We start from the raw sequence: 25000 nt of genomic DNA, 5'->3' as shown, positions 1-25000 counted from the left end.
TAATAATAATAATAATAATAATAAAATAATAATAATAAAGATAATAAAAATAATGATAATAATAATAATAATAATAAAAATAATGATAACAATAATAATAATAATAATAATAATAATAATAATAATAAAAATAATGATAACAATAATAATAATAATAATAATAATAATAATAATAAAAATAATAAAAAATAATAATAATAATAATAATAGTTGTTATTATTAATAATAATTTTCTTGGACTTTTCACACAAGTAATTATCAGTGATTACTCATTCACAGCATCGAGTGATCTTCTCTAGAGTCTGGGTGACAAGTCTTTTTCAGTTTTTTAGCAAAGTATCAGTACTCTCTGCACAGACATGCGCATAAATGCACAACGCGTACATGAAATATGATACAAACACCATAAAAAGCAAACATGGCTGTTTGTTCCTGCGTTTTCTCAGAAAATTCTCGTCTTTGATTGATTTATATATTTTTTTTTTTTTTGCGAGAGAGTCGCCACTTATCAAGGCTCGATGGTCACTCGAGGATAAGAGTTAATAAGTGTAAGATGGTCATCAAGACAGCAGCGTAGTGATCGTTAGTGGTGGGAATTGAATAGAATTCGATTATTAAAGGAGGCAGCTCAACAAGAATTTGTTTACATTGGATTTGAATAGTTTATATCTGTATTTAGGTGCAATTCAAAATATTTAGGCTTTATATTTGAGTATTAAGGAGTTAGGGTTATGGAGTGCACAATCAAAATTTTTCCAAAGAATCACAAAACCTCTGCATATCACATTTATTTACCTTTTCTATGAGTCACCATTTATCGAGGCTAATAACCACTCGAGGATACGGTGGATTGATTGACAGTTGAATGATTATGAATACTAAAAGAGGATAAAAAATCTGCACATACCAACCACTCATTTGATATCAGGGAAAAGAAAGATCCGAGCGGTGGTTGTGAAAGGAGATAAACATTGGTTACATGCAGGGTTGTTCTATTTCAGTTTGTTTGGTTTGAAATCGAGTCAAGGATTCTCTCCTCATGACGAACGTAAAAAGAAAATCATAATAAAATGATCCTAAGGTTCAATTCATTTACTAATCACTCGTTTTCCTTTGTCTATTTTTATGGAAATCACTCCAGACAAGACATTAAGCCACTTGGTTTAAGGGGTTAAGCTATATCACTTCAAGGTCAAACACTAGCCAGAGATAAGTGTTAGGTTCCGACTCAGAAAACAACATTTCTTTCCCCTTTGTCAGAAACATAGCTCATGGAATGTGAGGTCTAAAGGACAAAATAGTAGGGAAACAAGAGCTATAAGGTTGCTAAAAATAAATCCAAGGTACAATTTCTACTTTCCATTTGTGCACGTAATTTTTACTCTGATTCTCTTTCGTTAAGTCTTATGACTTTTAAACATAAAATTATAGAGTTTGTACTTATAATTTTGAATTACCCTGATAAATTAAATAAACCAAAACGTTCTCCTTGCTCTAAAAGTGCCACCAAGATTTTAATAATAGAAAAGAATGTTGCAAGTATGTGCGTGTGCGTGTGTGTGTGCGTGTGTGTGTGTGCTGAGTATGCGTGTGTGTGCTGGATATGTGTGTCTGGGTATGTGTGTGTACTGAGTGTGTGTGCGTGTGGAGATAAATGCAAAAAGCTGATAGATCGAAACCATACAATCAAGTGAGGCGGTTAATATATCGTCTTTATTATCAAAAGACGTCCTCAAAAAAAAATCTAATAATAATCTCACCATATAAGTTACGTTGATTGTATTGTTTGAGTTTATTTACACTTAATCAGATTTTCTCCAAACTTTATATATATATGTGTGTGTGTGTGTGTGTGTGTGTGTGTGTGTGTGTGTGAGATAGATAGATAGATAGATAGATAGATAGATTAGGGAGTAATACATAACGAAACGTTCATAAATTAAGCATTTTAAATGCCGCCTTTCTTCTTAGCTTAAGCAGCTGAAGATGCAAAATAAAAATATTTTTTAAAAAATGGTTGAACTGTAAATAGGAAACATTCTATTCATAAATAATATAAAAATCCAAACTATTGAGCTGCTTTTATAATATGAACAATCAAATAAAGTGGTTGTCACTTAAAAAATAGTAACAAATCAAAATTGATATATATATATATATGTAATATATATATATATAATATATATATATATATATATATATATGTGTAATATATATATATATATATATATATATATATATATATATATATATATATATATATATATATATATATATATGTGTGTGTTAGAAACATCCAAAAGTAAAAAACACATTGAATTTCAATGAGGTTGTTAATAGTGTTCAATTACAAGACAAGATATCATTTTATTCAATTTAGGTAAACAAAAGTGCCATAAGTCGCTACAATAACTTTACTATTTCAGTCTTAAAAGATATCGTCAGCTGACAATATATCTCTGGTCTTACTCCAGGTCAGTCATTTGGCCTTGAGTAAAGACAGGGGTATATCTTCGCCTGACGATGTCTTTTAAAACTGAAACAGTAGAGTTATCGTAGCGACTTATGGTAATTTGGTTTACCTAAATTGAATAAAATTATATATATATATATATATATATATATATATTGTGTACTACAACTTCATGCTTCTCACATTAAGAATGTAAGCATATTTTAAGTTGTTAAACACAGTCGTATATAGGTAACATTAGTTTTTGCAAAGAGATTTCACTGCTCTCTTACATACAGCATTTTTAAATGTTCATTAATTTGGTGCAAACCAACCTCAGCATTGGGCATTTACTTTTGTAATCTAATAAAAACCGAGTGCCAATATATTTTATACAGTTCAGATTGATTTAACGAGGAATCAATTTCCGAAAGCAAAAGTGAAGCTCAATTTTTAAAATCTTAAATATTTAACAGAGCTATTGTTTCTATATTCTTTGTATAATTATGAAGAAAAAATTGGAAGGTTCTGTTTATAAACATGGGTGATAAAAACTTACCCATCAGATAAAACTACGCTCAGCAAGCAACCAATCAGGAACCGGGATCACTCTAAAAATATACTGAATCTCTTAAGAATTCCATCACCTAATATTTCGTCTCTACACAGGAGGGAATTTCGTCATAATCTGCAAAGTTTTACAATTCAAAGATTCTCTGGATTGACATTGGCATTTTTTTTGGAACAACGTTTCTTTTCTTTTCTTCAATTTAAATGGTTTACAACTTCAAAGCTATTAATAAATACAGCATTGAATTCGGGATTATATTATTGTATGATTAAATGACAATTTCAAAGCAAAACGATTTTTACACATATTGATAGAGACCTCAGAGACAAGCTCCCTGTTCAATACAATGTATTTACTTTCTGAACATTTCATTAAATACGATAGAGAGATAGATATATAGCAGAGAAAGAGAGATAGATAGATAGAGATAGATAGATAGAGAGAGAGAGAGATAGAGGGGGAGGGGGTAAGAAGAGATTATTAGTCGTTATACACGTTTGTACTTTTGTATTTTAAAATGTATATTTTTTTGTTTGTTTTTTTTTTGTTTTTGTTTATTTTTGTATTTTTTGCTAAAAATAATGAATTTCTTTACATTTGGAAAAATAAAAAATATAGCCGCGTGGAAAACATAAAAAAAAATATGTACGAGAAGTGTTAATATTATTTTAATATTTCGGGCCAATTTCTGTCATTTATCAGAAAAATGTTTTATTTAATAAAAAAAAAAAAACTGGACACCAGATACCTTTTCGAGTTTTTATTATTGCGACCATTTTTCTTTGTCATTTCCTTTTTCTATCTTCAACTAAACACAACACTTATACTGACAGTCCTTTGATAAAATTTCTTGTGTTTTCATGTGTTCAGCGGTTTTACGTGAAATTATACATTTCGATTGCTCTTTTTTTATTATGAGATAAAGGACAGTTGACTGTAACATCTTCTGGATCTACTAGGAGTAAAGTGTAGTATCTGTTCCGATTAGTGATGAAACGATTCCAATATTTTCCCCAATTCTTATACAATTACCGATTCTGTTCTAAATTCTCGATTCTGACACAAATACTGATTCCGATTCTTTTATAACCTCTACATATTAAGCTATAGAGTTGCTGCATTTTTTATTATTATTCAGATTACAGTAAAAACGCATGTAATATATGCAAAAGTATACACTTATGAGAGGTGACCTACAGATTTTTGTCTTACTGGTAGTTTAAAATCAATTCATATTTATCATTTTACCGAAATAGAAAAATCAAGTTTTAAATAAAAGTAAACGAAAGAAAAATAAGAGAACCGTTTCTGACATTAGAAAATTAGGCAAAGTTTTTTCCGATTCTGATACTCCCTGATAAAGTTATGATTTTCTGATACTTCCTGTTAAAGTTCCGATTTTCTGATTCTCCCTGGTAAAGTTCCGATTTTTCTGATTCTCCCTAAAAAGTTCCGATTGTTCTAATACTCCCTAATAAAGTTCCGATTATTCTGATACCCCTGATAAAGTTCCGATTTTTCTGATACTCCTGATAAAGTTCCAATTTTTCTGATTCTCCCTAATAAAGTTCCGATTGTTCTAATACTCCCTAATAAAGTTCCGATTTTTCTGATATCGCTGATAAAGTTCCGATTTTTCTGATTCTTCCTAATAAAGTTCCGATTGTTCTAATACTCCCTAATAAAGTTCCGATTTTTCTGATATCGCTGATAAAGTTCCGATTTTTCTGATTCTTCCTAATAAAGTTCCGATTGTTCTAATACTCCCTGATAAAGTTCCGATTTTTCTGATACTCCCTGATAAAGTTCCGATTTTTCTGATACTTCCTAATAAAGTTCCGATTGTTCTAATACTCCCTGATAAAGTTCCGATTTTTCTGATACTCCCTGATAAAGTTCCGATTTTTCCAATTCCCGATTCTGATTCTAAATAATCGTCCCAACACAAGTTCCGATACCACACTTCCTTTTTTCAATCCTAGATCAGTGGACGAGATATTCTCATCGGCTAAATAAACTTTATTTTCGTCCTCATCCATAGTGCCTCTTTTTGGGAAGCTTAATTTTCTCCACAATAAAACTAGTCATTGTGACTAACTCTACCCACATTAAGAGACAGGGGTAGCACTCCTACAGATTCTGACAATGGACTATTCCTGACGTCACTTCCGGTGATCAGGTTCTGCTTTTCAACAGTCTGAACCCAAGACTCGGAGAGAGACAGTCGTAGCTTTACTTTGTCCTCCAGTTCCCACTCAACTAACTTTGTCCTTTAGCTCCCACTCAACAAACTTTGTCCTTCGGCTCCCACTCAACTAACTGTGTCCTTCAGCTCCCACTCAACTAACTTTGTCCTTCAGCTCCCACTCAACTAACTTTGTCCTCCAGTTCCCACTCAACTAACTTTGTCCTTCAGCTCCCACTCAACTAACTTTGTCCTTCGGCTCCCACTCAACTAACTTTGTCCTTCAGCTTCCACTCAACTAACTTTGTCCTTCAGCTTCCACTCAACTAACTTTGTCCTTCAGCTTCCACTCAACTAACTTTGTCCTTCAGCTTCCACTCAACTAACTTTGTCCTTCAGCTCCCACTCAACTAACTTTGTCCTTCGGCTCCCACTCAACTAACTTTGTCATTCAGCTCCCACTCAACTAACTTTGTCCTTCAGCTTCCACTCAACTAACTTTGTCCTCCAGTTCCCACTCAACTAACTTTGTCCTTCAGCTCCCACTCAACTACCTTTGTCCTTCGGCTCCCACTAAACTAACTTTGTCCTTCAGCTCCCACTCAACTAACTTTGTCCTTCAGCTCCCACTCAACTAACTTTGTCCTTCGGCTCCCACTCAACTAACCGTGTCCTTCGGCTCCCACTCAACTAACTTTGTCCTTCAGCTTCCACTCAACTAACTTTGTCCTTCAGCTTCCACTCAACTAACTTTGTCCTTCGGCTCCCACTCAACTAACTTTGTCCTTCAGCTCCCACTCAACTAACTTTGTCCTCCGGCTCCCACTCAACTAACTTTGTCCTTCAGCTCCCACTCAACTAACTTTGTCCTTCGGCTCCCACTCAACTAACTGTGTCCTTCGGCTCCCACTCAACTAACTTTGTCCTTCAGCTTCCACTCAACTAACTTTGTCCTTCAGCTTCCACTCAACTAACTTTGTCCTTCAGCTCCCACTCAACTAACTTTGTCCTTCGGCTCCCACTCAACTAACTTTGTCCTTCAGCTCCCACTCAACTAACTTTGTCCTTCAGCTTCCACTCAACTAACTTTGTCCTCCAGTTCCCACTCAACTAACTTTGTCCTTCAGCTCCCACTCAACTAACTTTGTCCTTCAGCTTCCACTCAACTAACTTTGTCCTCCAGTTCCCACTCAACTAACTTTGTCCTTCAGCTCCCACTCAACTAACTTTGTCCTTCGGCTCCCACTCAACTAACTTTGTCCTTCAGCTTCCACTCAACTAACTTTGTCCTTCAGCTTCCACTCAACTAACTTTGTCCTTCAGCTTCCACTCAACTAACTTTGTCCTTCAGCTCCCACTCAACTAACTTTGTCCTTCGGCTCCCACTCAACTAACTTTGTCCTTCAGCTCCCACTCAACTAACTTTGTCCTTCAGCTTCCACTCAACTAACTTTGTCCTCCAGTTCCCACTCAACTAACTTTGTCCTTCAGCTCCCACTCAACTACCTTTGTCCTTCGGCTCCCACTAAACTAACTTTGTCCTTCAGCTCCCACTCAACTAACTTTGTCCTTCAGCTCCCACTCAACTAACTTTGTCCTTCGGCTCCCACTCAACTAACTGTGTCCTTCGGCTCCCACTCAACTAACTTTGTCCTTCAGCTCCCACTCAACTAACTTTGGCCTTCAGCTCCCACTCAACTACCTTTGTCCTCCAGTTCCCACTCAACTAACTTTGTCCTCCAGTTCCCACTCAACTAACTTTGTCCTTCAGCTCCCACTAAACTAACTTTGTCCTTCAGCTCCCACTCAACTAACTGTGTCCTTCAGCTCCCACTCAACTAACTTTGTCCTTCAGCTCCCACTACACTAACTTTGTCCTTCAGCTCCCACTCAACTAACTTTGTCCTTCAGCTCCCACTCAACTACCTTTGTCTTTCAGCTCCCACTCAACTAACTGTGTCCTTCAGCTCCCACTCAACTAACTTTGTCCTTCAGCTCCCACTAGACTAACTTTGTCCTTCAGCTCCCACTCAACTAACTTTGTCCTTTAGCTCCCACTCAACTAACTTTGTCCTCCGGCTCCCACTCAACTAACTGTGTCCTTCAGCTCCCACTCAACTAACTTTGTCCTTTACCTCCCACTCAACTAACTTTGTCCTTTAGCTCCCACTCAACTAACTTTGTCCTTCAGTTCCCATTCAACTAACTTTGTCCTTCAGCTCCCACTCAACTAACTTTTTCCTTCGGCTCCCACTCAACTAACTGTGTCCTTTAGCTCCCACTCAACTAACTTTGTACTTTAGCTCCCACTCAACTAACTGTGTCCTTCAGCTCCCACTCAACTAACATTGTCCTACAGCTACCACTCAACTAACTTTGTCCTTTAGCTCCCACTCAACTAACTTTGTCCTTCAGCTCCCACTCAACTAACTTTGTCCTTCAGCTCCCACTCAACTAACTTTGTCCTTTAGCTCCGACTCAACTAACTTTGTCTTTCGGCTCACACTCAACTAACTGTGTCCTTCAGTTCCCACTCAACTAACTTTGTCCTTTAGCTCCCACTCAACTAACATTGTCCTTCAGCTCACACTCAACTAACTGTATCCTTCAGCTCCCACTCAACTAACTTTGTCCTTTAGCTCCCACTCAACTAACTTTGGCCTTCAGCTCCCACTCAACTAATTAATTCCTTCAGCTCCCACTCAACTAACTTTGTCCTTCAGCTCCCACTCAACTAACTTTGTCCTTCAGCTGCCACTCAACTAACTTTGGCCTTCAGCTCCCACTCAACTACCTTTGTCCTTCAGCTCCCACTCAACTAACTTTGTCCTCCAGTTCCCACTCAACTAACTTTGTCCTTCAGCTCCCATTCAACTAACTTTGTCCTCCAGTTCCCACTCAACTAACTTTGTCCTTCAGCTCCCATTCAACTAACTTTGTCCTTCGGCTCCCACTCAACTAACTTTGTCCTCCAGTTCCCATTCAACTAACTTTGTCCTTCAGCTCCCACTCAACTAACTTTGTCCTTCAGCTCCCACTCAACTAACTTTGTCCTTCAGCTCCCACTCAACTAACTTTGTCCTTCAGCTCCCACTCAACTAACTTTGTCCTTCAGCTCCCACTCAACTAACTTTGTCCTTCAGCTCCCACTCAACTAACTTTGTCCTTCAGCTCCCACTCAACTAACGTCGTTTCTATATTTTCTGTTTAATATATTATTCATTTCACTATTTGCGTGTTTTGTCGTTATTCTTTCCAACATTCACACCATAAAAATGAATAAATTCAATTTTGTTTCTTTCTGCAAACAAATATCCATTTGTCTTCGCCATATCATGTTAAGACATATTAACACTTATAATTTACACGATCTTATGTTTTACATCAAGCTATAGTTTTTTATTTTTCCGAATTGTAAAGAAATTCATTATGTTTAATCGTAAAACATATTTATACATTATTGATGGATATATTGAGATACATGTATATATGCATGTGGTAGCCATTGACTGTGAGGACCTTTGTGAGAGAAACGCTGTCCGGACACTGGCTAGATGCTATCTTCAGTGGGGATCTTCTCTGGGCGACTGAATAATGACCAGCAACAAAAGGCCAGGACCATTTTGTTTTTATCTTTGAAGCAAAGTCTTGGTTCTGGCCTTTTGTTGGTGATCATTATTCAGCCGTTCAGAGAAGACACCCACTGAAGACAGCATCGTGCCAGTCTCTAGACAGTGTTTCACTCACAAGATTCATCCAATTCAATGGCTACAAGATTAGGCTGTTTGAAGATACTGGCTTATGCTATATATGTATATGCAAAGGCCATAACATAAGAATGTTAAGAATGTTAAGAATGTTAAGAATATTAGTCAGCATGCTTTTTATTTAATCATATACCTTGGCCCTAGGCGATTGTCATCTATGTCAGTGGAATTCCCTGCCCAATCAACGTCTGATTGATCGCTGCAATTACTGGACAAATAGAAGACAACATTAAGTTATGATTTAACAAACGCTCTTGACGTACTTTGCGATGAATATGATGAGTCATCTTTGTTTCTTGTTGTGATGATGGCAATGTGATGAGACAACAATGCATTTCAGATTGATGCAAATGTACAGAGCAGCAAAAAAGGAAGAAAAAATTATGTTTCTACAAAGATGAAGAACAACTGCAAATTATAATGGATACCATATATATGACAGTCATTGCATGCAGCAGTGTATATGTCTGCATTGAATTGGGGGGGGGGGCTGCAGAAGTACTTAATGTTTGTCTTAATGTTTTTCTTATGGTTAGTGGTGTGGTTTGTATCGTTTGTATTCCTAGTCTGTTTGTTTTTTGTTGGCTTTTTTTTTTTTTTTTTTGCATTTTCACCCAAAAAAGACACACTGCCACTTTGATGTAGGAAGCTACTATCTGGGACATAATAAGCTGGAGTAGGATTTAGGGAGTTGAGCAGCAAGATGTCTGTTTACATTACACTTGAACTTCTGCATGTCAGTACAGTCAGGGAAGCAGGAACCCGAAAGGGAATTCCAAAATCTGCCAGTCCTAGGGAAGAAATTAATAGAGTAGAAGGCTTTCTTACATCTAGGGATTTCATCGGAATAACTACCATTAAAGTACTTGTAAAACAGGCAGAGGGATGCTATATTTCGTCGATGGGACAGCGCTTGAAGCCTATCTGATAGTACGGGCCCTACTAGGTTGGCAACTGTCTTTTGAACACTGTCTAAGAAGGAGAGACTAGTAGCAGATACACTAGCACAAATGTGGCAACAATACTCCATACATGGGAGAATGGTGACCTTGCAGTGATACTCTCAGTTTGTTCAGAGTGTTAAAGATTGTTGTGTTGTTGGTGTGAGATGTGGCATAAGAAGACGTCTGTTTAATAGAGAAGCTTCGAGTGTCTCATAATTCTACTTGTTTTTTAGTGGAGCATATTTTTAAGGCTTTTTTTCTCATATTAAATGTTAAGAAAAAAAGACCTAAAATTTACGGGACAAATAGACGACATAATATAATCTGTAACACCCTCAACAAACTAGGAATACCAACGATACAAACCGCATCACTAACCATGAAACAAACATTAAGATCTATGAACCACTTCCGCAAAGCCCCACAATATGCTGTTGGTGTCTTTGCGATAAATATGATGAGTTATCTTTGGTTCTTATTGATGCAAATGGACAAGGCGCAAGAAGAAAAATGATATTTCCACAGAGATGAAAAACAACTGGGAACTATAACTGATATATATATATATATATATATATATATATATATATATATATATATATATATATATATATATATATATGCTTCTTGTGCACTTATTGAACCGTGCTATTTTGTAAATAGTATTTTCAAGTTCAATTAAAGTTTTACGATATCTTTTTTTTTTATTAAATTGTTAGGTGAAAGTACAGAATAGTTACAAAACACCCTCCTCTTGTTAAGAATGGTTTTCTAAATAATAACGTTATTATTTCAGTACGGTTCAATAAGTACACAAGTAACATTTTGTGAACTAATAATTTCTAATGGGTTTTGTACTTTAGAGTTCTAATTCAAAGATGTACAAGGAATATATATATATATCACATTTTTAAATGTCAGTATATTGGATCAAATAGATTTAAAGCACCCCCAGAATGAGCAACAAACAAAATAACACATTTTCTCTAAATAACATTTTTTTTCTTTAGATTAATATTTTTATACTGAAAAATGCAATATTTAAAAAAATATTCTTAATATTTTTTTAAATACTTTTTTCAAGGTATGTAACGCAATCTTTACACGGTATTTTTTTTTTTTTAAATACTTTTTCCTTAATTTATATATCTTGCTTCAATGCTTTTATTTAAATATGCTTGTAAATCTTCAAAGTTTACAAAAACAAAACATTTTGGTAATAAAACTTCCTTTTTATTACAAACAAAATGTGATTGTAAATAAAAACTATGTATATTTTAGGATATAATAGAACCCCGGGATACGGTGGCCTTAGGATACGTTTTTCAGATTGCGATGTGGAATATGATGTTTTTCCGGCACCTGGTTACGGTTTTTGCTCGCTTTGCGGTGTTTTTTATAATGTTATTTGATTATATACACGTGTATTATATACTGTACTGTATTTTGTTACTAATTTTTAATGCCATATTCCGAGGTTCTACTGTATTAGTAAAACCGGGGATTTAGCAGAGAAGCCAACAAACGAAAAAAAAAAAAAATGATAAAATATTCCAATATGAAACAAAAAATGTTACCAAAGGCAAAATAAATTACTCTTCTACCTACATGGATAAGTTTTGTGTGTTTCAACGTATTTTAAAGCTTTTATTTAATCCAAAAAGCAAATAGTGTCGAGTTGGTAAGTTAAAGCGACAACAGCACAACCGACAAGAATATGCCGTCTTCAGAGTGTCAATAATGGCTCAAAAGTCAGAAACAAAACAAAATATTGATAGAAATACTCAATAAGTGTTATGGGGACACTTATTAAGTGTATTGACATTCCGAGTAACTTATCTTTCGTTTGGTAACATTTATTTGTTATATATTTGTACTTTTTACCACTTTTTCGTATCTCTGTAGATTGTAAAACAAACCAGGGGTTCTTGTTCTTTAAAATACGTTAAAATGCACTAATGCATACAGGTAAATAGAAGAGTAACTTATCTTGCCTTTGGTAAAATTTATTTGTTAAATATTTGAATTGTTTATCCTTTTTTGTTTGTTTGGTTTCTCTGCCAAATACCATAAAATCTTTTATAAACACCCCCTCCATTTAAAAAGAATACTTCATATTAATTGTTTATAACTTAACTGGAAATAAATTTTTTTTAAATGACAGTATTTAGTCAAAATGAGTCTTTTTACTTGTTACCCATTTTAATGTGTAAAGCTCGAATCTGGAACACCATTCTTAGGGGAAGTAGATAGTGAAGGTAAGAAGCGTTGCCCTACAAACGAGTAACAATAATTTCATTTTGCTGAAATCGGGAAACAAATCCAAAAGAGCAGGCAACAGCACTTACAATTGCCGACTATCACAAACAAGCACCTGCAGAAGGCCAGAGAGTACAACGGCCGAAACGTTATGAAAGTGGCAGTAATACGCACGAGGAAAATGTATTTGTATTATTCGGATTAGTGTTCTCATCTTGGATGTTGTTCTCACAATATTTCGGCCGATGTAACCTTCGACCTTCGTAAGGTGCATCTTGCCAAAGTCAAAAATATATATGCCAAAATCAGGCGTCAATACAGACTTTTGAATGGAATCCTTTATTTACTTCACAGGTGGAAAATGGCTCTCTTTCTGTAAGCCACGACCGAGTAGAAGTCTTAAGTAATTCACAATTATATTCTTAGTATCGTCTGTAATGAGGATTAAACCTTCAACCTCCAGAAGACTGTCAATTAGAACTGGTTATTATTTAACACTTATATCTGTTTCACCATGAGTTCTTACTTACCTCGTGGATTCAATAAGGAGTTTAGTTCAAAATTCCATTACAGATTCCCAAATTTTATATATAGATTCCCGAGTCCAACAAGACACACCTGAAGTAAAATGGATGCTATATTGGTCGAGTGATTTCGTGGGAATAACATCTAAGATGAGAACAGTAGTCTGAATAATCCAATTATTGCAAGTTATCAATCCTCATCTAAAAAATTCCGGAATGTAAACAATGTACTAGTTTCCACTGTATTATTGTTTGCTACATTTTTTCCGCCTTTAGATTTACCTTCTAGCTGTGTCCTCTTCTCGTGCAGCATATTTACTGCATGGGTTCAGCAGACTTCCTGCGAAGAGGGAAGTTTCTAGGGAATATCAAATTCACACGTTTTTCCCAGTCACATATGTATTCTGCTCAGGTGAGATTTTCAACAATGCCAGTTTTCCCATCTTTTTGCAGGAAGGTGTCGTCGTCATCCTCTTACATTCTACACCTGGTATTCTCAGATGGTCACCTGACTAGGTTCAACGTCGCGTAACTATGTTGATCTAATGGAAACCGGTGTGTCAGCATGATTCTGGCATTTCTGTTGGTTTCTCATAGGCTAATTGATTATTGGCTATTAATACTTTTCACTAATTGGTGTTAAATATTATATATACTTGTATATATGTCGAATTTTTAAGGCCAATGTTTGGATAAGAGCAAGCTAAAGAGGAAGAGAACGACCTATACACACATGACATTTCATTCTTTTTTTTTTTTATTTATACAATAATTGAAGGACAGGGAACAACATTTTACAAGCTATAATCGGTACTTCCTAAGACATGTCTGAATAAACAACTTCCACAGAACCAATTCCGGGATATAAACTTTCAATTTATCTCCTGGTATTGTGACAGCGTTTTCTTGGTATCTAACATGCTTCGGTTGGCCGTTTCTTGTCTACAATTTGATATTATTTATTGATCTTAGCTTTTTTGTTCATTTGCATGTCTACCTGATAGAGATTCCACGAATAATGGAAAATACATTTGGAACGCTCAGAGCAATCATTAGGATTATTAGAATAAGGATCTTGTACAACCAATTACACCAACTACAGCTTCTTACTTTGCAGCAAACCCTCTACGTTCTTACACATGCACACACACATACACACACGCATATATATATGTATATATATATATATGTATATATATATTTGTGTGTGTGTGTTTGTGTGTATATATATATATATATATATATATATATATATATATATATATATATATATATATATATATACCATTAGATTTTCTGGCAACTTTTCCAGCTACTTACTGTTAACTGTCGGAAGTTGCCGTCATGGTCTTGGACCAAGTTCTAGATCAGTATCAAGATAAGAATAGGCCATTGAAAATATATGTATATTCCATTGTCGATTGGGTCGAGGTAGAGTGGAACATCTAAGATTATAGGTTATTTGGGCATTTGCATGATTTAGAAAACAAAAAGGCCTGATTTTTATAATTAAATATTTGTCGGCTTATATTGACCTTGCACAGCCTGATAATCTAAAAGCATGCTATTCTGTATAGTTTGATATTAATTTTAGGAGAAGTCTTAATTTAGGAATATCCTTTTCTATTTCTGTCTCAACCATGAAATAATGAAAACGATCACAGTTGCAGTTCGAATGCAACACTTATACATAACCCTGACCTACATCGCATTAACTTGTAGATTATAATTTTTATTCACTATCTTCGTTACAAATGTATTGAACATGTAGGCATCATGGTAGGGCTGTAGTTGTAATGTATTATTTAGTATAGGTAACAGTTAGGTCTGAATCAATATATATATATATATATATATATATATATATATATATGTCTCGGAAGTAGAGTGAAAAGCATATCTTATTTTATTTTTCTTTTATTAATATTATTGGAATCCTTTGCTTTTTTCCTTGTACACATTTTTGTGAATTATTCCATGGATTTCTGCCTTTGGATTATTATGGACCATCTTCTTCCAATTACGGCATTTCCTTGGATTTTACTTGTACAATTGGAAATTCTTTTAACTTTCTTGAAGTTTTACATTTGGATTTTATCGTCACTGGATTTTTTATCTCCCACCAGACTATCCATTCATGTGTAGTCACCTTTTTCTTCACCATATTCCCTCTGCTTCACTTTCTTTTTTTGTTTTTGTTTTTTGTTTTCAAGTAAGATCTTTGACTTACTTGTTGTTTCGTCAAATACTTCTGTATGCAAAATCCGATCCTGCATTTTGCTAATTCCTACCCTCTGATGAGAAGGAAAGTATTTCTTCGAAACTCCGCGGATTAAGGACTATGCACTTATCTAGTGTTTCCTTTTCAGATTAAATATGTTTTTAACTCATTTCAAAGTGTTTTTAACATATTTTATTAACTGTTTACTCATATATATATATATATATATATATATATATATATATATATATATATATATATATATATATGAAAAGAGTTATGTTTGAAAACCATATCAATGCAGTTCGTGAAACATCATGGACACGAGTTAGCATATAAAGAAATTATGGTAATATTAGAAGGATTTATGGTTTGATTACACACCAAAATAATTTTATGGTTTGATCACATGTCAGAATAGTTTTATGGTTTGATTACACATCAAAATTGTTTTATGGTTTGATTACACATCAAAATTGTTTTATGGTTTGATTACAGATCAAAACTGTTTTTGTGATTTGATAACACATCAAAACAGTGTTATGTTTGGATCACATGTGAAAATAGTTTTATGGTTTGATATTGAAACAGATATGCAAGAACAGACTGAAAAGTTTAACTTCCTTCAACATAACAAGAAAGTTTATACAACTTTAGTTCATCGTAAAATGTCAAATTGGGAGCACTCAAAGTGTGAGATCCAATTTGATAAAGAACGAATCTGGCTTAAAACTGGCTCTGCATAGTCCACAAAAGAACTTATGAAATTTTTAAGCCGATAAAGATAAAATTGTGGATTCAGGAATTTGTTTCTGATTACAGGGAAGAAAGTTTTTTTTTACGCAGGAATCACCACATTATCAAGGCTAGGAGGCCACTCGAGGATAAGGGTTAAAGAGTGTACAGTAGAAATTGGATAATATAGTAATCATTAGTAATGGAAATTCAGTAAATTTGTTAACTTTTATGGAACGACTCATCAAGAACTTGTTTACGTTAGACTTGAAGACAACCATATTGTAGTCAGTCGGAAAGCAGGAAAACGGAAGACAATTCCACAGGCGTGCAGTTCTAAGAAAGAAGCTTTGTTCATGGAATCTACGTTTAGGTTTAGGCACAGATAAAGAGTGGGTGGAATTATTGATAGTGTTTTCAGCTAGACGAGTGTTTCTTGTGAAAGTTTGGCGAGGGGGGACCATAGACTGAAGCGCAGTCGAACACTTTCAATATGTTTGGCACTTCGATAAATTCGGCTATTTCTAATCAACAGCATTTTACTCACCAGGTGCTTCTTGTCAGTGGCAGAGGGTTTCGACATCGACAATTTAAAAATATTTACATTTGAGCTTAAAGTTTTGAATTGTTTATATTACTTATATTGATTGGATTATTGTTCTCATCTTGAGTGTCATTTGTACAACGTTTCGGTTGGGTTGTTATTCGACCGTCTTCAGGCATGTTGGTTATTGCTTGGAAAAGAAAAGAGGAAAGTTACTGGTTCTGTAGATATTTTCATATTCTGTGGGTTAGTCTCTATTTTATGATTATAGTTTCGAATTTGTGAAAAAATTGGTTGACAAAGGGGATGCAACTCTAATAGAGATCGACAGGGGATTATCTCCCTTCCATGGCCGAAATTTTAAGGCTGTCTGTTTTTTTCTACAATTAGAGACTCCAAAGTGCTACTAAAATCTAGGCTTGGTTTGCTTACATATGAAAGTTTACCTTGGGTTCTTTCTCACATCTTTCGTCTATAAGAGCGACACTGCAATCTGCAGTATTTTATCTATATTGGCATTTAATTTTGAATCGCATAAAGATCTATTTTTTAAAAAATATTTCCAATTCATAGAATATAAATCGACACGTTGACTCAAATACAATGCCTGCATACTTTTTCATTTCCTTTCTTGTCCTTTTCATCGCCATTTTCCTTTCAGACCTGACCTAATCTTTTCTTTCCTCTCAACGTTTATTTTTTGGCTGATAAAAAAAGCTCATGTGAAAATTTGCCTTGGGATTTTCCCAACATCTTCCATTTATATATGTTCATTTCTGCAGTGTTTTTGTTTAGACTGGAGAACCAGTGTTTAGTTTGAAAGTATTCCTGTTAAAGATTTCCTTTTTTTCCGAGTACAGATGTTACATACTATCAAGTGTAGCACATGGGCTTTCCCTTTTGCAAACCTCTTCCTTCAACCTATTATTTCCCTTTCCAGTTTCTTGCTTAATATAAGCACGCAGTAGGCACTACCATACGAGCGTGTTTGAAAGTTTGCTCTGGGCTTTTTTTTTGGGGGGGGGGGTTACTAAAAATGTATGACTAAAATTATGCCCGACCAATGTACGACTACCTGCTCCTGCTGTTTGTCATATAGAAACAACTTTTAAAGTTGCTTGAATAGGAGCACATTTTTCAAAAATAAATAAATGAATAAAATCTTGGCTGAAATTTGTGACTGTGACTAAATTCGTTTTGTTTTTTATTTCAATAAATAAACTTGTTTATTTTTTTTTTTTTACAAAGATTTTTAAAAAATTGTTACACTGGATTGAGAAAAAAATGTCTCAGTCCTTAAGAATTTGCCTCAAATAATCTCGACTTTGAGTAAATTCGTTGTATTGTTTATTTTAATAACATAAGATTTTTTTGTGCTGACGGACTCGGGAGATCACCTGAGTAAGATGGAATATTTAATAAAAATCGAGAGATTTCTTTAGTAAATATCTTTTTAGACATGGACTTAAAAATATATTTGTTAAAAAAATAACCTCTTGCAACTTCTGGGTAAATTCGTTTTATTGTTTATTTTGATAATACCACAAGATTGTTTCACAATATTTTACACTGACGGACCCAGTGTCGAAGTTGTTTTACTCAGCAGCAGATGGCAATTAGTCGTACATTAGTTGTGCCTAGTTTTTAGTCGTACATTTTTAGTAAAAAAAACAAACTTTTTTCTATAAGATTGAGAATACAGTAAGTATTGCTGTTTGCCGACATTTATTTATTTTTTTGAAAATCATTGTTTTGTTTGAAAGTGTTTCTTTTGAAAGTTTTTTTTTACGAAGGGTTGCCACATATCTTTTGACACCTATTTTTGTCTAAGGAATTGACCTTCAATCATGTCACTTGCTTCTGGGTATATTTTCATTTGCCTAGATTACCTTGACCTGTACTAATGTGACCCTTGTCAAAAATTCACACTAGCTAACTTAATCGCTTCTTACTGGCGTAAGGTCGCAAATATATATTTGCGTCTTTGGTGTATCAAAGAAAAATGTAATAACCATAAATTGATGGATGACTCAAGAAGTAGTGTTGTTCACTGTGCGGTGATTTTGAAAATTTTCCCTTTCGTGTAGTTTTACTTTTGTTTAAAAAAATTTTGTTGCTTCTCCTCAGCGTTAAACATCCTTGCATTTTCCACTCACCAGTTGATTTTTTGAATAGAAATTAACATTTCTCTATTTTTTTTTTTTTTTGCCAATAAAAACATATTAAAATCATAAAATATTTTTGGAAAACAAAAAAAAAAAAAGAAGCTAATTACCCGTATGAGGATTGTCCATCCATGATCACGCGAACAACATACAGGATACATGTTAAAATCTTGATAACCAAATTAAAAATTCTAATTCGTAAACCTGCAAGGAAAAGAAACAGTTGTATTAATTTCATTCATTTTATTATTATAAAAACACAACAAGCAATATGACATATAAATGAACGCAAGTTATGTGTGTTTATATCTTTGTATAAAGTGACACGAAATTGGCTCAAAGGTAAGATCACTTTCACTTAGGATGTTGGCAACCTTCACGTCGTCCCTCCTGTAAGTACCCGATGTCTTTCTAGAAAGGATTCTGATCTAGAAAAATATCGGGGAAATCAACGCCAACAATAGAACCTTCGGATTCATACGATATGATGAGTAATAAAATCGTGTATTACAATCTCAATATGGCATGCTTAAATCCAGTAGCACATAAATAACAGGGATGGGAGGGAGATCGATAGGACATCCAAATTGGAAGGGAAGTATCCAATCATAATTCCAACTATCTCCTTTTTCATCATATTTCTCAATGCTAGGAATTATATTTGAGCCTTATATTTGAGCCTTTAAGTTGATCCTTGGTATCATTAGGGCATTATTAGACCTCTGAACACCACTGTTTGAATCCCAGTTGTGCTGTTGTGTCACTTTCATCAGTACCTTGCGAAAGATATGATGAATTCAGCTGTCCTCCTGATCCTCACTATGGATAAAGTAATAGAGTTGAATAGCTTGTAGAGCCTCAGGAGAGGCAACTACTCTAGGAAACGGCACCAAGACCAAAAATATGCAATTTCTATTTAAGTATGATAAATTAATTAACATACATATCTACCAACTTTATCACACAAACTGTTAATCAAGGAAAAACTCTGGAATTGATTTTCTGAAAAATATCAGTGATGTGGAGCCAAGGTTTTATTTATTTGCTTCTCCACAAAAGCAAATTGGACTCAAGGTCGTTTTTAATGTGGGGGGAAACCAGCTCCCCCCAAAAGGGGGCACTCTGGCAGTTTCCAAATAAATAGTAATTGTCTCAGCATAAAGGGTTTCCCTTATAATTGACCAAGGATAAATTACAGAACAGATCTACCTCTCCAGAAGGCCGGGACCCAAGGTTGGGACCACAAAAGGAAAACACGGAACATGGATTAGGTGTAAAAAAGATATATTGACCAAAAAGGTTATAAGAATATGATAAAGGTTAAGCATTGGTGTGATAACATCTCACATTAAGAAGAACAGAGATGAGATATCAATGGCATAACGACAACCAATTGCATAATTTGTTTATTAAAATATAATATTTATGCATATTTTACGACCGGGCAACGCCTGGCGGCCTGCCAGTGTATCTATAAATCTTATCTTCAGCTCTAAAAGATCCAGATTTATTAGCTATCTGTTTCAAACTTGTATTCTTAAAAGATCATGCGTCTCTGGAATATCTCATGCCTGTTTCATTGAACATCAGAGATAATTCCTGTTTGTTTCTCTTGCGACCCACTTTTTTCCATTTTAGTGGGCCAATGTTCGAATGTTCTCTTTGAGTGTCAAAAGAATTTTGCCATAGTTGCAACCGTTTTCGACTTTCATGAGTAATTTTCAGGCGAGTGATGAATTAAAAATTGCGTTTGGTGGATTTATTGAAAAGTCGATTAAAATCGTTTAAAGCACTTAAGCCTGCCTTCTCCCTCAACAAAAAAATTGGTTTAATATTCGTAAAATTAATGCTTTGTGAAAAGAGATCAGTAATATTTGTAAAGGTCTGACGTGTTCGTTTTTTGTAAGAAGGTGTTTAATCTGGAATAATAGATTTGTACGTTCTCAGCCAATGAGGATTGCCGGAATTTCAGAAGAGAGAAATTATTATTTCCAAATCGGGAAGTGAAAGATAATTGTATGTCTATGATTGTATGATCCAGTTATGAAGGGTGCTAGGACAATATAGATATAACGTGTATATTTCTCCCCAGTCTTTACTGGGGGCGTAGGGATGACTTTAGATTTAGAGGGGAAAATAGAAACTACTTCATCTGAAAATGCTGTAATTGTGAAGGTGTTGCCCCTAGGACGAAATGTAGGATTTTATTATAACGACTAAATATATATAAAATGCCGTTCTAAAGTTACATAAGATAGTGGCTAATAATATAAACATAATAAATTTGTATGTGGCATATTTTGTTGCAAACCTACGCTATTTTGGTCCAGAGGGGAATTTCTGCAATCAAAATTATATAGGAGATATATTTATGCTCCTATAAATTTCTTTTTGTTGTGTGTGTATTGATATTCATATTATACTATTATATTTTTCTGTTTATTTAAAAAAAAATACAACTTTGTTATATATGGTTCATGGAATTGCATTCACTAGCAAAAGATCTAGCTAATTTGCATATTCTTTTAAACATTCATTTTGATTAATTCCCTATTAGTTTTTTTTTCGGTTTTCTTATGTGATGATCATCTTTGTTAACTATTACGTGTAATTATATTCATGCAGATATTCTACATGATTTATAATTGTGTAATATTTGCGTAAAAAGGTTATAGTAAGCACAAACCTTTCTACATATATTCATGTATGCGTATATATATTTGTTTAAAAAGTTTTTATTACCAAACTCCTCTGTCAGTTTTTGCTCTACAGACATGAAACTTAATATATAGGGTATTCGAACCCATGCAAAACTTTATTTTGGGGTTTTAGCCAGGGAAAATAAGTGCAAATGTGTGAAAATTAAAAAATAGAATTTTCCAGTTGAAGGTCGAACGACAGCATTACGAATATGCATGCGTAACGTAATAGCTATTGATTCCTGTTTTAATCAAAGTAAATCATAAGCTAAGTATTTTGATTTCGATTCTCAGTGGTGGTGCACGAGTCACTTTTTTTTGTCTTTTTAACTTTTTAAATCATTACTATATATTGGGTCCAATACAATATAATAATAAATACGAAATCTGCATTAATCAAACTTTCATATTTGAGCATATTTTATGACCGAGGAATGCCGGGCGTCCTGCTAGTATTATATACTGTATATTACTTTAATTCAGATATGTTTTTTGTATGTAATCGCACAAAAAAGTAGAATCTCATTTTTTGTTTCTGAATTCTTTTTTTTGGGGGGGGGGGGTTAAAATGACTCACAAGATGGGAGGAGTAGTTTGAATAATTCAAATACGGAATCTCATTTTCATTTTTTACAATGGTTTTCATAGTAAACAAAATACCAATAATTAAACAGATTATTTGATGAGGTTAGCTTCCATGGGTTATATTGAAGCGGTTAACTTCCAAATGACTGCCAAATTTTATCAACCTGTTTTGTCTGATTTGGCGGATATTTTATCCAACCTGTTTTTAATCCAAGACAGTGGCAAAAAATCAACATAAAAATCACAACAACGCTTACCTCTACGAATCCATTTCAGGTATTTACGGAAATTGGGAAAACACATCTATTTCCATTTGTTTCTGTTTTTTTTGGGGGGGGGGGGGAGTTACTGATCATACATCTTTCTTTTTTCTTTTTTTTCTCTTTTAAAAATCTTCGATTTTTTTGCTCTCCTTTTCATTGTTTTTATAACTTTGCTGATCCAGACGTTATTTTATAAGAATATGATTATTCATGCGAACACTGGCGAAGAATACTTTTGTTCTGCTATTATCGATGGACGATTTACAATGAAATGCCTTTAATATACACGAAACTATCAAACAGAGGACAAACACACTCACTTTTCCAGATACTCATAAACACGCTCATCATACTTATAAATATAAATAACAAATCTCTCTACAACAAACTAGGACCCCCAATCATAAAAACCACCAACTAAACATCACCTACAACACAATAAACCATCAACTAAACATCACCTACAACACAATAAACCATCAACTAAACGTCACCTACAACACAAACCATCAACTAAACATCACCTACAACACAAACTATCAACTAAACGTCACCTACAACACAATAAACCATCAACTAAACATCACCTACAACACAATATACCATCAACTAAACATCACCTACAACACAAACCATCAACTACACATCACTTACAACACAATAAACAATCAACTAAACATCACCTACAACACAATAAACCATCAACTAAACATCACCTACAATACAATAAACCATCAACTAAACATCACCTACAACACAATATACCATCAACTAAACATCGCCTACAACACAAACCATCAACTAAACATCACCTACAACACAATAAACCATCAACTAAACATCACCTACAACACAATAAACCATCAACTAAACATCACCTATAACACAATATACCATCAACTAAACATCGCCTACAACACAAACCATCAACTAAACATCACCTACAACACAATAAACCATCAACTAAACATCACCTACAACACAATAAACCATCAACTAAACATCACCTACAACACAATAAACCATCAACTAAACATCACCTACAACACAATAAACCATCAACTAAACATCACCTACAACACAATAAACCATCAACTAAACATCACCTACAACGCAATAAACCATCAACTAAACATCACCTACAACACAAAAATACGCAAACACCACATCCACAACTAAAGCTGAAACTTATTTAATCCATACAAAGAATATGATAACTGAACCCACGTGTAGATTATAGCAACGTTCTTTTGTCTAAATAGATTAAACGCCATCTTTTCATTTTTTTCTCTTTCATCTCCAGTTTCTTGCTTTTGTATCGTTTTTCTTCATCTTTTTCAGTTTATTGATTAACCTCACTCTTCTTCAAGATCAGTCATTAATTAATTGACCTGACCTCTAGTCATCACTTCAGTTGAAAATCTATAAACCATTCACACTCATTCGTTGGGGAGATTCACTCGACAGAATATTCCTTTACTTCATTAAGTCAATTCCAACTTTAAGTATTTTACTTAAAATCTCTCGCAGTGAACCATAAATGGCAAGTCGAGTTTACATAAACAAAGGAGGAGGACTGTATGGAGGCAAACAAATGTACTCTTCACGTCATCATCATCATATCATATGAATACGAAGATTCTAATGTTGCCATTGGTTTCCCCGATATTTTTCCAGTCAGAATTACATCGAGTACTTACGGGAGATTGGTTGGGTGTTTTTTGTTTTACGGCATATTAACCCTTTTCAGGTTATTTAATGCTGAATCCAGTTATTTTAAAGAAAATCTTTTTAATAGAATATATATATATTTTTTTTCAAATCAAGTCGGTTTCTATTCAACCCGCAGTTGGGACCCTAACAGTCCGAGTCAGAGTGGACCTGGGAGTAATGGTAATTAAAGGGTGGCTCCACACTCCCCAAAGCCCGCAAGCTGGGGCCTCACCATCGGATATAGTTTAAGGTACTAACCAGGACAACTTACGCGAGAGACCATGTGAAGGTTGCCAACATCCTAAGTGAAAGTGTTTTTTTTTGGAACGAACTGGAACATCAAGACTTAACAAGTGAGCATTTTTGTCTGTCTTATGTCTCTTATTGATTTCAAAAATACTGGACAAAATTATATTATACCAAATTTTACATATTACATTCTTATGACTAGGGCTATGACAACAGCATATTCTTTTCCTTGTTTTGATTCTCAGGTATATATCCATTGATATCTTATGTTTTTATGTAGAGTGATGTGATCCTCAGTTGATTAATGGTGTCTGTGTCGGATATATACTCGAGAGTCAAAACAATGAAAAGAATATGCTGTTGTCATAGCACTACTTATGACGCCATTTATGTCAACGGGTGTAAATGTTATACTACTACTACTACTACTACTACTACTACTATTACTACTACTACTACTACACACACTTACAATTTCAAAGACTGTTAGACAAAAGGGGACCAAATTTGACATATATATACAGAGAGAGAGAGAGAGAGAGAGAGAGAGAGAGAGAGAGAGAGAGAGAGAGGGAGAGAGGGTATGAAATTATCAATCAAGTTTTATAGGAGGAAACATAACAAAATCATGTTTATATGTACGAACGGCAACGAGATTAAAAAAAAATGGTTACATATACCAACGATCTTTTTAGATTAAAAAAAATGTCCTTATCAAAGGTCTGCGCAACGAGACGCCTCGTTACGGTTAAAAAAAAAACACAATATGGAAACACTTCCTTACAAAGGTTCACAAACTATACTTACCTCAATAAGCTGATTAAAATTTGGTGTCTTTTCCCCCTCCCCTTGTATTTATGCTGATGAGGAGACGATTTCCAGAAATATTTTACTTATTTCTCGATGGTTTTATTTGTAGATATCGAATGAATAAAAGGATATCGTTTCCGAAACGATCGTATACATGAATATAATTTCGTTATGTTTCCTCATATGAAACTTAATAATTTCATACACTTTCTATACACAGCTCTAGGTAATTACAGCTATTGAGCTTATTATATCTGCAATAATCAGAGCACCTTTAAATATATTTTACAGAGACTTTGTTCATTGTGTCTATT

General features: G+C 34.2%; 1 protein-coding gene across 3 annotated transcripts in view; it reads right to left on the bottom strand.

The window, feature by feature from the left end:
- Positions 1 to 25000, bottom strand: part of LOC145254815 (potassium channel subfamily T member 2-like) — a 534670-nt gene that overhangs the window by 336491 nt on the left and 173179 nt on the right. For 2 of the 3 annotated variants that reach the window (XM_080113639.1, XM_080113636.1), the window contains exons 3-4: positions 18478 to 18571; positions 9109 to 9183 (exon numbers count right to left, since the gene is read on the bottom strand). In XM_080113639.1, the coding sequence (XP_079969765.1) occupies positions 9109 to 9183; positions 18478 to 18571 (169 nt within the window). The remainder of the gene's footprint in view (positions 1 to 9108; positions 9184 to 18477; positions 18572 to 25000) is intronic. The other variant, XM_080113638.1, reaches the window with a different exon arrangement.

The sequence above is a fragment of the Euprymna scolopes genome, chromosome 30, assembly GCF_053919585.1.
Source record: "Euprymna scolopes isolate OS-2025 chromosome 30, ASM5391958v1, whole genome shotgun sequence".
In the NCBI taxonomy this organism is placed as follows: Eukaryota; Metazoa; Mollusca; class Cephalopoda; order Sepiida; family Sepiolidae; genus Euprymna; species Euprymna scolopes.
This window is presented reverse-complemented; position numbering and strand designations above follow the sequence as displayed.